This window comes from Melanotaenia boesemani, chromosome 9, assembly GCF_017639745.1.
Source record: "Melanotaenia boesemani isolate fMelBoe1 chromosome 9, fMelBoe1.pri, whole genome shotgun sequence".
In the NCBI taxonomy this organism is placed as follows: domain Eukaryota; kingdom Metazoa; phylum Chordata; class Actinopteri; order Atheriniformes; family Melanotaeniidae; genus Melanotaenia; species Melanotaenia boesemani.
The window spans coordinates 2,289,844-2,304,363 of NC_055690.1; the positions used below are offsets into that span (position 1 = coordinate 2,289,844).

The window sequence follows — 14,520 nt, forward strand, 5'->3', positions numbered from 1 at the left end:
ACCCGCCAAGTAAACCATCTCAAATACAACAAACAAAAAGGTGATCTTAACTTGGCGCGATAACTAATTGGCAAAAGGGCAGCAGTCCCAATAAACTAAATGTAAAATCAATCAACACATATGGTCTAATCTAGCCCAACACAACACACCCAAACTTTAACATAAAGTGAACGAAGTGGCAGAACACACACAAAAGGAAGAGCTGTTTAAAACCTAGCCTGTGCCCAGAAAGTTTCCCACTGGGAACACGAAGGTAAGCCCAACCTAAAAGGACTATCATACTGTCCCCCACTGGGAACCCAAACAGCCAGGACTTGTCCTGCTGCACACACAAGAATAGTCCAATACACAAAAGGCTACCAACTAACACAGCTAGTACACAAAAACAGCACGCCACCATAAGTCTGCCCAGATGGTCAAAGGTGAGGGGAAGCAGCACCCGCAGCCTACTTCTACTTCCGAATGTGAGGGGAGGCAGTCCACACGGTCCAGCCTCTCCCTCCCGAATGATCGCTGCAACCGTCCTTTATTTCCTGGACTCTACTAAGCTGAGCTACTGAGGTGATTGGCTGGTTGTAGAGCCAATCAGCAGGAAGGAGATTGAGGGGTATCTGATCTAGCCAGTTCAAAGAGACAGCAGGGCCTGGTCTTTTTAATGCTGAACGAGCCCCAGCTGTCAGCAATGATCATCAACCGTCTCACGTCCCTAGGGACGTAACAGTGGGATTGAGAAGGTCTTCCCATCCCATCCACCGCCTCACAACGTCCCGAGTCGAGGTCAACAGCCCCATCCCCACTGTACACAGTGTTGACAGAACACTGCTTTCCCCTCCTGGTCCTGGTGGACCAGAATCTCCTTGAAGCTGTCCGTAAGTCATTCTCCATGGCCTCTCCTAACTCCTCCCATGACCAAGTTTTTGCCTTAACGACTGTCGAAGCTGCGTTCCACTTAGTCTGTCGATACCCATCAGCTGCCTCTGGAGTCCCACAGGCCAAAAAGGCCCGAAAGGATTCCTTCTTCAGCTTGACTGTGGACACCAGTATCCCTCACTGCTTGTGTCCACCAACGAGTTCGGAGGCTACCACCACAACAGGCACCGACGACCTTGTGACCACAGCTGTGGCTGGCCGCCTCAACAATAGAGGCACGGAACACAGCCCACTCGGACCCACCTCACCCGGGACATGGTTGAAGCTCTGCCGGAGATAGAAGTTGAAACTCTTTCTGACAGGGGACTCCCCCAGACATTCCCAGCAGACCCTCACAACACGCTTTGGGCCTGCCAGACCTGACCGGCATCCTCCCCCACCATCTGAGCCAACTCACCACCACGTGGTGATCAGTTGACAGCTCCGCCCCTCTCTTCACCCAAGTGTCCAAGTCATGCGGCCGCAAGTCCAACAATACGACTACAAAGCCGATCATCGAACTGCGGCGTAGAGTGTCCTGGTGCCAAGTGCACATGTGGGCACTCTTATGCCTGGACAAGGTGTTCGTTATGAACAGTCCATGACGAGCACAGAAGTCCAGCTGTTACGGCCACTGCCGAGTGCTGGCAGCTGCGGCTCATTCTGCCGCTGATTGCTTGATTCAGAGCTCTGTATGGACTGGCTGGATTCCACACACCTCAGTCTCCTCCCTTCTGATTGGCTAATCGTTGGACCAATCAGGCTGCAGCTTACTAGAAGCCAAGACTGAAAAGGCTGCTGCAGAAGCCAGTCAGGAGGGGGAAGCCAGAAATGGCTCAGGCCGCTTTCCCCTCACGTTGTGCACTGGGTGTGTGTGTTTGTGGCATCAGGGTGAGACTGGTTGGCGCAGATGGTCTCATCCTGATTTTGACAGGAGTTTTGGTAGCAGGGCTAACTGGGTGTTCGCTGTGCTTTGTGTGGGTGATCCGTTTAGTTGCAGACCATTTTGTGGAGTTCGGTGTGGGGACTCGGTTATGGTTCTGTTTTAGTTTGGAGTCACCGTTCTACACTCAGTTTTGTTTAAGCTTTGCTACACCTTTATTTTGTTCTGTCATAGTGGGAGTTTTGTATTTAGTTTTAGTGTTGGGTGTCATTTCGTTGTTTGCACTCGGTGGGTTTTGGATATATGTTTTGGTTTATTTCTTTCAGCAGGTCCGCTAACCCCAGCACTTGTTTATTTTGTGTATTTTTTTTTTACAGGTTTTCACTCATTGTTTCACGGGATTTCAATAAAATGTGCTTATTTTAAATTCACCATCTGTCCTCCACGTTATCTTTTGTTACGCCCAACCATACCCCTATATTGGGTCATAACACCAGCAACAAAATTCCACTCGGATTTAGATCAGGGGGGCCATTCCTCCCAATCACACCCTTCCAGGTCGTGCTGTCATTGCCCATGTGGGGATTCCCCCAGCAGAACGAGGAAGTCCCCGTAGTGCTCTTCAACACCCCTTCCAAGGACTCCATAAAGGGTGGGTACTCTGAACTGCCGTTTGGTGTATAAGTACAAACAACAGTCAGGACCCGTTCCCCGACCTGAAGGCGGAGGGAGGCTACCCTTTCGTCCACTGGGGTAAACCCCAACGTACAGGCGCCAGGTCGGGGGGCAATGAGTATGCCCACATCTGCTCGGCACCTCGATCTCACCAGGAGCAACTCCAGAATGGAAGAGGGTCCAACCCCTCTCAAGGACAGTGGTTCTAGAGCCCAAGCCGTGCATCAAGGCTGGTCCAACTATATCTAGCCGGAATTGCACAACCCCGCGCACCAGGCTCCTTCTCCACCAGAGAGGTGACATTCCACGTCCCTAGAGCTAGCCTCTGGCAGCTGCCCAGCTCACACTGCACCCGACCCATATGGCTTCTTTTGCATGTGGCTCCAGAGGGGGACCCCGGTGACCCACGTCCAGGCACAGGAAACCAGGGTCCATGGTTTATTGTCATCATAGGGGTGTTTTTGAGCCGCGCTTCATCTGGTCCCTCCCCTAGACACCTGTTTGCCATGGGTGACCCTACCAGGGGCATGAGCCCCCGACAACATAGCTACTAGGACCATCAGGACACGCAAGCTCCACCACGATAAGGTGGCGGCTCAGGAAGGAGAACTAGAACAAACTAATTATAATTATATATTATCACAATTATAATAATAATAATATAATAATTATAATTATATATTAAAGCGCTGCTCCCCTCACTCCACTCTCTCACCTGCCAGCAGCAGGTCAGGCAAGGAGGTCGTCATCATCACAGAATGTTGTAGCTTCTTTTAATTTTTATACCTAGACCAAACTAATTATAAAAGTACCAGCCTGCATTCAACCATCCAACATTCAGTCCAGGAAGACTGAGCACGCTCCTCTCTGCATCCACGGAAAGGCAGTGGAGTGAGTGGACAGCATGAAGTTCCTGGACATCCACATTTCCTCTGACCTCTCCTGGACTGTGAACATTTCCCACCTGGTGAAGAAGCCCAACAACGGCTGTTCATTCCTCAGGAAGGTGAAGCGACGGGACTCTCTTCTCAGCTGCTGGTGAACTTCTACAGAGCCTCCATGGAGAGCATCCTGTGTCCCAGAGTGACGGTACGGCAGCTGCACAGGATCAGAGGAGCTTAGCCCGGCTTGTGAGGACAGCTCAGGGGATTGTGGGCCACCGTCTATCAGATCTGGACTCCATCTACACCGCCCGAGTCCAGAAGAGGGCCAGACGCACTGCAGCCGACCCCGCCCACCCGGGCTCCATCAGGAAAGCTGAACAGGAGCTTTAAAACCACCACAGACAGACTCAGAGACAGTTCTTCCCCAGAGCTGTGGAAGCAGCAGCTCCCTGTAGTTCAACACTACAGTACTCACACACATGCACTCACCCCTCCACACACACACACATACACACACACAAACACACACACATATCCTTGTACTAAGATGCACTTTATCCAGCCTGTAAATATTACTGTCTGCTGGGAATTCTCTCACTTTCTGTAAATATAGATGTGTTCTTGTATCTTTTATATATTTTATATCTTCATTTTTATATTTATTCATGTGTGCCTGAGGTTCTCAGGTCTCAAGAGAGCAACTTCAGGAGTGATTTGGGTCTTCATGGTGTAATGTTCATGAATATGGAATTTTTCTCCAACACAAACACCAAATAAAAGGTCGTTTGAAAGGAAAAACTTCCAACCAGGAGCTTCATGACAGTTTTTTTTATTTCTCTTTAGTGTTTCACACATGCATTTAAAAATGTACGATATCAAAAAACCACACATTCATTAACATTCTGACTAAATATGCTTTTATTCATCAATAAAAATGTCATAAAACTGAAGTTGTTTCCTGTTTTATTTGAGTTATTGTGATAACGTCTGCAGGAAAGAGACTGATCTGCTCAGGTGTAAATGTGATCATCTTGACATTTTAAGAGTAGGAAAAAATGCCTGTACAATCAGGTTTTCTGGGTGCAGCTGAATGGAATGAAATACATGTTTATGTGATGACCTAACTTGGTGTTTATATTGAGACAAAGATGAATATTACTTTTCATGCTGTGGCTTCGCCCCCCGCATCGGTCGATGCCGAGGCACTGAACGCTCCGTGGAAGCCGTATGGGATGTTGACAGGAACAGCAGCCCGGCCCAGCTCCTCAAATGTCTTTGCATCCAAAACGAGAAGAAATGTGCTCTTGTCCTGGGAAAAGATCAATAAAAAGGAGCAAATAATGATGTTTTATGTTTAGAACAATAGTGATGAGTCTTTCGACTCTAAGAGTTGATTCTTTTTAATGAAAGAAAGAATCGATTCCCTTCTGGGTGAGATGAATAGTCAGAGAGACGGATAAAAATAAGAACTTCAGGAAAAATGTTAATTAAAATATTAAATTGTAATTGGATTTAATGAAAAAAATGCATGAAAATAAGCCTTGTACGGAAATACTAAATAATAACTTTCTTCCCAACATACAAGCCATTCATAAAGCTAAATGAGGCTCAAGTGGAAGCTCAGGGTGAGACTAAATGAGCCATTCTGGGACCCAAACATCCGGTTCTCCTAAGGGAACCGAGCCAAACAATCCAAACTCCCCTTCACTAGAAACCAATCAAGGAGCTGTGCTGTGATATAAAACATTTTCCAGAAGGTTCGGCTGAGCGTGACTCACCTCATTTGGAGTGATGACCACAGACAAGATGACACCATCGTCCTCCTCTGTAGCGCTCGGGGAAGCGACAAAGATCGGCTCAGAGGGATACAGGCCAGGATGTTCCCACACCTGTGAGAAAATGGTTGGTTCAGTCAAAATGTCAGATACCAGCCATTCTGGTCCCTGTTGATGGCTGGACGTTGTATCCCTGTTATTTACTGGAACATTACAGCTCACCTTCATCTGTTTCCCATGGATGTCCATCTTGATCAGAGTGTCTCCCACAAGGTGTCTAAAGCCACAGCCGTAGAAGTAGCGGTAGGGATGGGTGTTGTATTGGCCGTAGTTGATCTGGGGGAACTCTAGACCCCCATACTCATGGAGATCCTCCCCGTGGAGGTCCTCATGGGTACAGAAAACCTGCACACATTAAATAAGGCAAGGCAAGTTTATTTATACAGCACCTTTCGTGCATAATAGCAGTTCAGTGTGTTTTACATAGAAGAAATGAAAAATAGAAGCAAAATTCGTTGACACGATTAAAAGGGTTTACACACAGAATAAAGTCAAGCATAGTACCAAACATTTAAATGATTTAAAGTCTAGATAAGTTCAAGGATACGCTGCAGACTTGCACGAATGAAGAAGTCAGTAACCTGGATTTCTACACCTGGTCAAAGTTTCATCTCCACTGGCAGCTAAATGCTGGACTGTATTCTGGACTCTGATCCGGACTCTGGACTGGACTCTGGTCTGGACTTTGGTCTGGACTCTGGTCTGGACTCTGGGCTCTGGTCTGGACTCTGGTCTGGGTTCTGAACTCTGATCTGGACTCTGGGCTCTGGTCTGGACTCTGGACTCCAGTCTGGGCTGTGGTCTGGACTCTGATCTGGACTCTGGGCTCTGGTCTGGACTCGGGTCTGAACTCTAGGCTCTGGTCTGGACTCTGATCTGGACTCTGGGCTCTGGTCTGGACTCGGGTCTGGACTCTGCGCTCTAGTCTGGACCCTGGGCTCTGGTCTGGACTCTGGGCTCTGGTCTGGACTCGGGTCTGGACTCTGGGCTGTGGTCTGGACTATGTTTTAAATCCATTCTTTGACTGGAGACCAGCGTAAAGATGGAAAAACTGGTTTGCTCTCTAGCAGCAGCCTCCTGTTTAATGCTCTTACTGGGAAGTCCAGTTCCAGTTCCAGTGGAGATGGAGGCGTTTCTACTGGTCTTACTGGAAACAAGACTTCCTGGTAAATCGTTGCCTTGGTGACAGCTTTAGTGGGATGTATTCTAAGGAGGAGCTGTGATATTTAAGGAGTGTTTGTATATCAGTAACAGGTCAAAGGGCCGTTATGGAGGAAATCTTTTTTTCTTCATCGTGACAGATGTGGACTACGTTTGGTTTCCTACCGTGTTCTTGCCAGTCCTGATGGCCGTGGCCGTGGTGGTGGGCAGGTCAATCAGGTTCTGGAAGTAGGGTGTCCTCTGGTCCACTGTGAGCGGCAGTACGAAACGTCGAGGGAAGGTTCTGCACAAGGTGTTGTAAACCTTTCAAAGAAACAGAAATTCCATCAGCTGCACAAACTCACAGCTGATAGCAGAACCCTTACTTCACGTATCCCGCTCACCTCATCGAGGGCTTCCCCAGACTTACGCAGATTCTGGACGTTGTAGTTAGAAATGGCCTGGCCGTCGTCCGAAGCACACATGTCTATGACCACGAAGCCGTTCTCCTCGTATGCATTGATCTGGTGGAAGGTTGACAGTGCCTTGGTGATGTACTTCACGGAGCTTTGCTGGAAAACAGGAATGAAAATGTTTGACGTGTGCTCCATGAAGAGTGAAAACACAAAGCTTTAGTCAAATCCGGCGTCTACTTCATACCTCCCCAGTCTGTTTGTGGATCAGATGGAAGATGGTGTTGCGTTTGGGGTCCCAGGAGAAGCCGTCACTGATGCTTTTCCCCGTCAGCTTTCCTGTTGCGATCTTCAGCAAGTCCATCTTGATGGGCTGCTCAATGAACACCACGTAGTTCTCAGACATGGCTGTCGTGCATAAAGACGGTTATATTAGCTCCGACTGTGAGGAAACGACTGAGCCAAACTTTGCTTCCTAGTTTAGCAACATAACCCTAGTGTTGTCTTCTCATTTACTGCACACCTTTTGTCCTCCCGGCTCAAACTGACCCGACCTTATCTACCTGTCGATAGGATGAAATGAATCTATAAAACAGACTTGAAAAAGTTTTACTCACCAAAGCTGTGGTAGTAGGACGGTTTGGTCTTGTCTGCTGCAGGAATCGAACACAGCACTGTGGTTCCCTCCAGGGTCTCTCCTTCTGCTTTTTTGGCTGGTGGCACTCGGATGATGTTGTAGTATGCTCCTGCCAGAGCAGACACATATACAGCCCTGATGAAGACCATCTGACCTGCAGCAAGCCGTGATTGGCTGTTGCACACTTGCGTCACAGCAGAGAGAACTCCACAAAAGTATAAAATTTCCTCTAAAAAACAAAACCAGAGGTTTTAAATTTGAGTTATATGGAATAATTTGAGTTTGTAGAACTGAACTTAATTATTTTTAGTATGTTGAGAAACTTGATGTAAAATTAGATTTCAGGTTCCCCTCACTGGGCTCAACTGACATCCCTGAACACAAGAAGTTGGTGTTAATGTGGTTTTAAGTAAAATATCGGACCACCAAACATGATGAGCAGGAACTGGAGAGCAGCCACATCACACCAACATAAGTTCTAAATCCTTCATCTTCATCATTCTACCAGGTGTCTTATGTCCAGACCCTGAAACTCTGGTGGAAGGAGACTTTTTGCTGATATGAGGTCAACATGGAGACCAGAAAACTGGTTTCCCAGCTGAGATCTGGAGCTGGAGATCATCAAGGAGACATGAGATGATTTTATCCCTCCTAAATATCTCAGTGTGATTCATGGAAATAAAACAGAGAAACAAAAAGGAAAAAAAAAAAAACTAAACAAGAAACTTTGAGATATTTTAGTTTTTATGATTGAAAATGTGCATAACAGTAAAGTTTATTTTAAAGATTTTACCTCTCATTGGTATCCCCCCCCCCCCCCCAAAAAAAAAACTATTATTAAACTTCTGAACCTCTAATTTGTTGTCTTCTTATAAAAGTCTACAGGATTGAGCGTGTTGCTATTTTCACATATTAATTTTATTGTAACATAAGTACATTAATTTATTTAACCATTTGCACCTCCAGCCTTCTTTAAAATTTATTTATAATTTTTCATTTTATTAATTTAATTAACTAAGTTTGATTTATGTACATTAATTAATATATTATATTAAATATGTAATTGTAGTTTATTTTATTCACTCACTATTATTTATGTATTTATTTCATATGAGCTATTTATAATTTATCCTAATAAATGTACTGTTATTATTTTTTAAATTATAGATGATGTTATTCCAGTCTTTTTATTTTTCCTTATCTTTTTATTTATTAATTTAAAAAAGTGAAATAAGATTTACGAACAAATACAGTAAAAATGTTTTGATATAACTGTGAATAAATCCAGGTGTTTCTGGGTTAAAGTGGGGGCTGGAATACCTTTAGGAGTGTAGGAATTTCCCATGTTGTAGGTGGTTCCGTCGGGCTCAATGTGGGGGTGTGCGGTTGCTCCATTTACAGCGATAAACCTGCTCCAGTCCACCTGTTACCAACGGGTAAATTTATGAGTACAAATCAGATCTGGGTTAATGTGAAATTATTCATCAGATAACAGCAGCAGTACTTTCAGAGCCTGTCATAAATTCAGCTTTCCTCCTCGTGTGCCAGTAAATGTTCATGAGGCAAAGTGCTACCTTTCTGGTCGTCTCCAGGGTCTCAGGGTCCACCTTGTGCATGACGTTGGTTTCTGTGCTGACATAGTAATCACCCTTGTAGGTCACAAAGCTCACATTGGCATTGTCTGTGGGCTCTAGAGGGACAGACAAGTTATTCTGAGCTGGTTTACATCCATGATGTTTGGCTGCATTACTCTGTAAAGGAGTGCTCACTGGGTAATTCAAATCTGGACAGGAAGCGCTGGAAGAAGTTCTTGCAGGGGTCTGGCATGGTGATGGTCCCAAACTCAGACACAACAATGCGGTTCTGCTCCTTGTTGGATTGGTAACTGTCACTGGACAGGAAGCGGCTTTTATAAGTCACCTTCCCGTTGGAGATTTTAAACTGGTGCAGGAGAGCCATCCCATCAAACCAGTGGTTGAACCTGAGGAGGAAGACTCCGCTCCATCATTCAGGGCCTGTTCTAACATTACATGGATGAACATGTTTGGATTTACTCACTTCTGGTTACCGATCTCAAACTTCCCCGGTCCATTTCTCAAGAAGTTCCCGTTGATCCACCGTGGGATGGTGCCTGTGATGACGGTGCTGATGGGCTCAGGAGTTTCTTCCACCGATGCCACAATGTTCTTAATGCACGGCAGGCCATGCACATCTGTGAAGTGGTTGATCTTCTTCTTAGACTTGGATTTTTTGACTCCTGTGGAAAGAAGAAAGTTTTCTCATGCAAACATCCAACCAGCAAAAAGCTGAGTATGTGAAGCGGGTCTCACCTGGAGAACTGATCTTCTGATGTTTGATGGTGTTCATGGTTGGTCCTCCGTTGTCTCTGTTTCTTCTCCAGCTGGGGCCTGCAGCTTTATATAGGCAGTCTGAGTGTGACACCCCCCAGAAGCAGATAACTATGCAACCCGCACTCATTTCACGGTTGTGTAAGCCTTAATAAAACAGGACCCTGTGATCCAAGATAAATAAGGACCAACTTATTTGCAGAGATAATCACTTGATCTTCCTGTCAACTGACAAATCCCTGTGTAATTTTTTACATTCAATTCACTCTTTATCCAGTTCGGTTTGTGAAGCTGGGAGGGATTTTTTTAATAGATCCATACAATCAGTTTTGAATTCATTTCTAAATATATCTGTTCATTTCTGGAATAATGAGAGCATTTGAAAATGTTTTTCTCCCATCAGGAAAATTCCTTTCAGTTTATCTGCTGCAGACACTAAATGAGAGTCTATTACCTGCTTGTGACACCACATGTCATCATCCATTTACAGGGGATGTGCATGTAATAGTGGGAGCTCTGAAAGTGTAAGTGAGGCATTATTTTTAGATGAAAGGCTACACGGAGGTTGTATGGAGCATGGTATCTGAATTGATTAATGATTTACTTCCTTTTCAGGCCATAGAGGGCCAGATTTTTAATCTTTCAGCCATAACACAGTATAATCATTCATCCTCAAAGACCCTGAAGAGGGTGTAGAGCTGGTCCACTGTTCCACGACCGGGACGAAAACCACAATGCTCCTCCTCAATCCAAGGTTTGACTATCGGACGGACCCTCCAGCACACCTGAACACACCTTACCAGGGAGTTTGATCACCCTGTAGTTGGAGCACACCCTCCGGTCCCCCTTTTTGAAGAGGGTACCACCACCCCAGTCTGCCAGTCCAGGGGAACTGTCCCTGATGTCCATGCGATGCTGCAGAAGTGTGTCAGCCAAGACAGCCCTATAACATTCAGAGCCTTAAGAAACTCTGAGCGGACCTCATCCACCCCCAGGGCCTTGCCACCGAGGAGCTTTTAACAACCTCAGTGACCTCAGCCCCAGAGATAGGAGAGCCAGCACCAGCTACCCAGACTCTGCTTCCTCATCGGAAGATGTGTTGGTGGGATTGAGAAGGTCTTTGAAGTATTCCCTCCACCGCCTCACAACGTCCCGAGTCAAGGTCAGCAGCCCCCCATCCCCACTGTACACAGTGTTGACGGAGCACTGCTTTCCCCTCCTGAGCCGCCAGATGGTGGACCAGAATCTCCTCGAAACCGTCTGGAAGTCATTCTCCATGGCCTCTTCGAACTCCTCTCATGAGTTTTTGCCTTAGTAACCGCCGAAGCCATGTTCCGCTTAGCCCGCCAATACCTATCAGCTGCCTCTGGAGTCCCACAGACCAAAAAGGCCCGATAGGACTCCTTCTTCAGCTTGACGGCATCCCTTACTGCCGGTGTCCACCAACGAGTTCGGGGGTTACTGCCACGACAGGCACCGACGGCCTTACGGCCACAGCTGCAGCTGGCCGCCTCGACAATAGAGGCACAGAACACAGCCCACTCGGACTCAATGTCCCCTGCCTCACCCGGGACATGGTTGAAGCTCTGCCGGAGATGGGAGTTGAAAGTCTTTCTGACAGGGGGCTCCGCCAGCCGTTCCCAGCAGTCCCTGACAGCAGGCTTGGGTCTGCCAGGCCTGACTGGCATCCTCCCCCACCATCTGAGCTAACTCACCACCACGTGGTGATCAGTTGACAGCTCTGCCCCTCTCTTCACCCAAGTGTCTAGAACATGCGGCCGCAAGTCCAACGATACGACTACGAAGTCGATCATCGAACTGCGGCCTAGAGTGTCCTGGTGCCAAGTGCACATGTGGGCACTCTTATGCCTGAACAAGGTGTTCGTTATGGGCAGTCCATGACGAGCACAGAAGTCCAGCAACAAAATTCCATTCGGATTCAGATCAGGGGGCCATTCCTCCCAATCACGCCCCTCCAAGTCTCGCTGTCATTCCCCAAGTTAGCATTGAAGTCCCCCAGTAGAACGAGGGAGTCCCCGGAAGGAGTGCTCTCCAGCACCCCCTCCAAGGACTCCCAAAAGGGTGGGTACTCTGAACTGCTGTTTGGTGCATAAGCACAAACAACAGTCAGGACCCGTCCCCCCATCTGAAGGCAGAGGGAGGCTACCCTGCTCGGTGCCTCCCACCGGGAGCAACTCCAGAATGGAAGAGGGTCCAGCCCCTCTCAAGGACAGTGGTTCCAGAGCCCAAGCCATGCGTCGAGTTGAGTCCAACTATATCTAACCAGAACTGCTCAACCTCGCTCACCAGCTCAGGCTCCCTAGAGCTAGCTTTTGCAGCCGAAGATCAGACAACCAGGGTCCCCGTCTCTGGCAGCTCACACTGCACCCGACCCTTATGGCCCCTCCTGCATGTGGGGAGCCCACGGGAGGGGAGGCCCATGTCACCCTTTCGGGCTGAGCCCGACCAGACCCAATGGGCAAAGGCCTGGCCACCAATCGCTCGTCTCCGTGCCCCACCTCCAGAGGGGGACCCTGGTGACCCATGTCCGGGCAATGGAAACCCTGGTCCTTGCTTTGTCATCATCATAGGGGTGATTTAAGCGGCACTTCGTCTGGTCCCTCCCCTAGACACCTGTTTGCCATGGGTGACCCTACCAGGGGCATGAAGCCCCTGACAACATAGCCGCTAGGATCATCAGGACGCACAAACTCCTCCACCACGATAAGGTGGCGGCTCAGGGAGGAGATGTAATCAATAATGAAATGAAAAAAATCAAATCTCCAAAGGGTAATTGTAAAATGTGTATGAGATGTTATTTGTGTACTCTGTGTGTTCCATACAGAGTGTTTTTGACTGTGTTAAATACAGTGTTGGAAGTAACGCTTTACAGTAACGATATTACTTTTTTGGGTAACGAAGTAAAGTAGTGCGTTACACTTAAAATATCGGTAACGAAACCACTTTACTGGACTACAGTAACTTGTTTTTCTGCGTTACTCGAGCCGTGTTTGCCTATGTGTAAAATTCTGATCTGTTTTAAGTGGTATGCGCATGCTGCTGCCACACTGTGTGTGCTTGCCTGGATACGTTGCCATAGAGATCAGTTTGCGTGACGTAGCTGATTGTGCGCCAACTAAAGAGAAAGAAAAATGCAGCTGGAGACAGGCAACAAGTGTCTTTCAACCAGTGTCAAGCAATGAGCAACCTGTTGAAGCATTTGCCACGCAGCAGGCCAATACCAAACCTGTGGTGAAAGATCCTGCTCGCCGATCAGTGGAAGGAGTACTTCAGCAGCCGACCCGCTTAAACAAGCTAAGCTTTTTTCAACATTTCCTGGAGCGCAGCAGCCGGTAAGACAAAAATGAACAAGCTAGTTGCAGGTTCATTGTAGGAGACATGCTCCCCATGTGGACTATTGAATGGCCCAGGTTTAGAAAAATACTAGATTAAATGACGATGAGACAAGTGTGTCCATTTCTTCCACAAACAGGGATGTTGTTCTTGTGGTTTAAAGCCATTTTGTTTACAATATACAGTAAACACTCTGCAGACAGGCAGTGATGATTCGGCTATGATGTCTGTCCATGTCTACACGGTGAATTAAGGAATGGTAAAGTAAAGTAATAAGTAGTGGCGTTACTTTTCAAATGCAGTAACGAGTAAAGTAATTTCATTACAATTTACAGAAGTAATGAGTAACTATTAAGTAATTACTTTTTTTAGAGTAATTTCCCCAACACTGGTTACATATTTAACATTGTGTGGGCTCTAGAGTCCTTTATTGTTCAGCAGATAGATGAGAAAGCTGGTTAGGGAGACATAGGGATTTAACCTGGTCTGGCTGTGTTTATATGGCAACGTCTATACCAGCTGAGCTAAACACCACACCAGCAACAACAAAGCCAGTTATTTTCCTTGTCTTTCTGGTCTCTTTGCTCCTGAAGCAACTGTGAGGGTTTAGTAACTGTGCTGCTCTGGCCTGTTGCCTCCACCATCAGTGAAAACACAGACAGAAACAGCTGCTAAACTTTCCAACTTCTGCCTCCCCAACAGCGAGGTGATTCCTCCTGGGTGAAGCTGCAGCTAGCTTCAGGCTTAGCTCCCTTCACTTTACCCAGCAGCTAGCATCAGCAAGCTTTAGACTTAGCTCCCTTCACTTTTCCTAGCAGCTAGCATCAGCCAACTTCAGGCTTAGCTCCCTTCACTTTACCCAGCAGTGGTGAACCAGATGCAGGACTCTGCTGGAACTAGCAGAGCTGTGTGGTGTTTACTGCTAAAGCCGGTAGTAAAACATTCATCGCTAACCAGGAAGTTTCTCACAGCGACCTCCTCTGCTCCGACGTTACCCCCTTCCCTCGCTACTGCTCTGACCTGCACTGTACATCTCTTACTGGCTGTATCCGAATGTGCACCCTACTCCATACATAGTGCCTTATATATAGGAGTCACGCCATTAGGGGTGTCCGAATGTTAAAAGATAAAAAAGTAGTGCACTCAAAGTTACCCACAACGCATCTTGAAAAGTAGTGAGGATCAATGGTCAATGAATCGAGCAGCGCGAAATTACCAAATAAACATAGAATGAAATACAACATAAAGAATAAAAATAAAAATATTTACACACAACTTTGGATTGGATTTGGAATGACATCTTGACGAGAGTTGTGGTTGCTTTGGTGACAGCTGGTAGTCACGTGGTCTGTGGCGAGGAAGAAATAGGGAGCTTCATGTCCGAATCACCAAGAGAATGAGTGCAATAGTAGTGTGCTATACAGTGCAGTAGTAAACGGGGG

At 46.9% G+C, this 14,520-nt stretch overlaps 1 protein-coding gene across 1 annotated transcript; it reads right to left on the bottom strand.

Moving 5' to 3' along the window:
* Positions 1-4,383: 4,383 nt before the first annotated feature.
* On the bottom strand, positions 4,384-9,743 carry bco2b (beta-carotene oxygenase 2b). Its single transcript, XM_041995082.1, has 12 exons — positions 9,707-9,743; positions 9,435-9,633; positions 9,146-9,357; positions 8,951-9,066; positions 8,697-8,799; positions 7,357-7,485; positions 6,987-7,147; positions 6,731-6,898; positions 6,513-6,650; positions 5,349-5,531; positions 5,130-5,240; positions 4,384-4,660 (listed from the first exon to the last, which is right to left on the bottom strand). Exons 1-12 carry the CDS (start codon positions 9,741-9,743, stop codon positions 4,514-4,516), a joined length of 1,704 nt encoding a protein of 567 aa, XP_041851016.1. The 3' UTR covers positions 4,384-4,513.
* Positions 9,744-14,520: the final 4,777 nt, after the last annotated feature.

What these genes read in the sequence shown, in the direction of transcription:
- bco2b (XM_041995082.1), bottom strand. Translation starts at nt 9,743, where the DNA reads ATGAACACCATCAAACATCAGAAGATCAGTTCTCCAG. An exon ending in CCCTGGAGACGACCAGAAAG is followed by an intron (nt 8,800 to 8,950) that starts GTAGCACTTTGC and finishes CGTTGGTAACAG; the next exon opens with GTGGACTGGAGCAGGTTTAT. An exon ending in AAATTCCTACACTCCTAAAG is followed by an intron (nt 7,486 to 8,696) that starts GTATTCCAGCCC and finishes CTGCTCTGGCAG; the next exon opens with GAGCATACTACAACATCATC.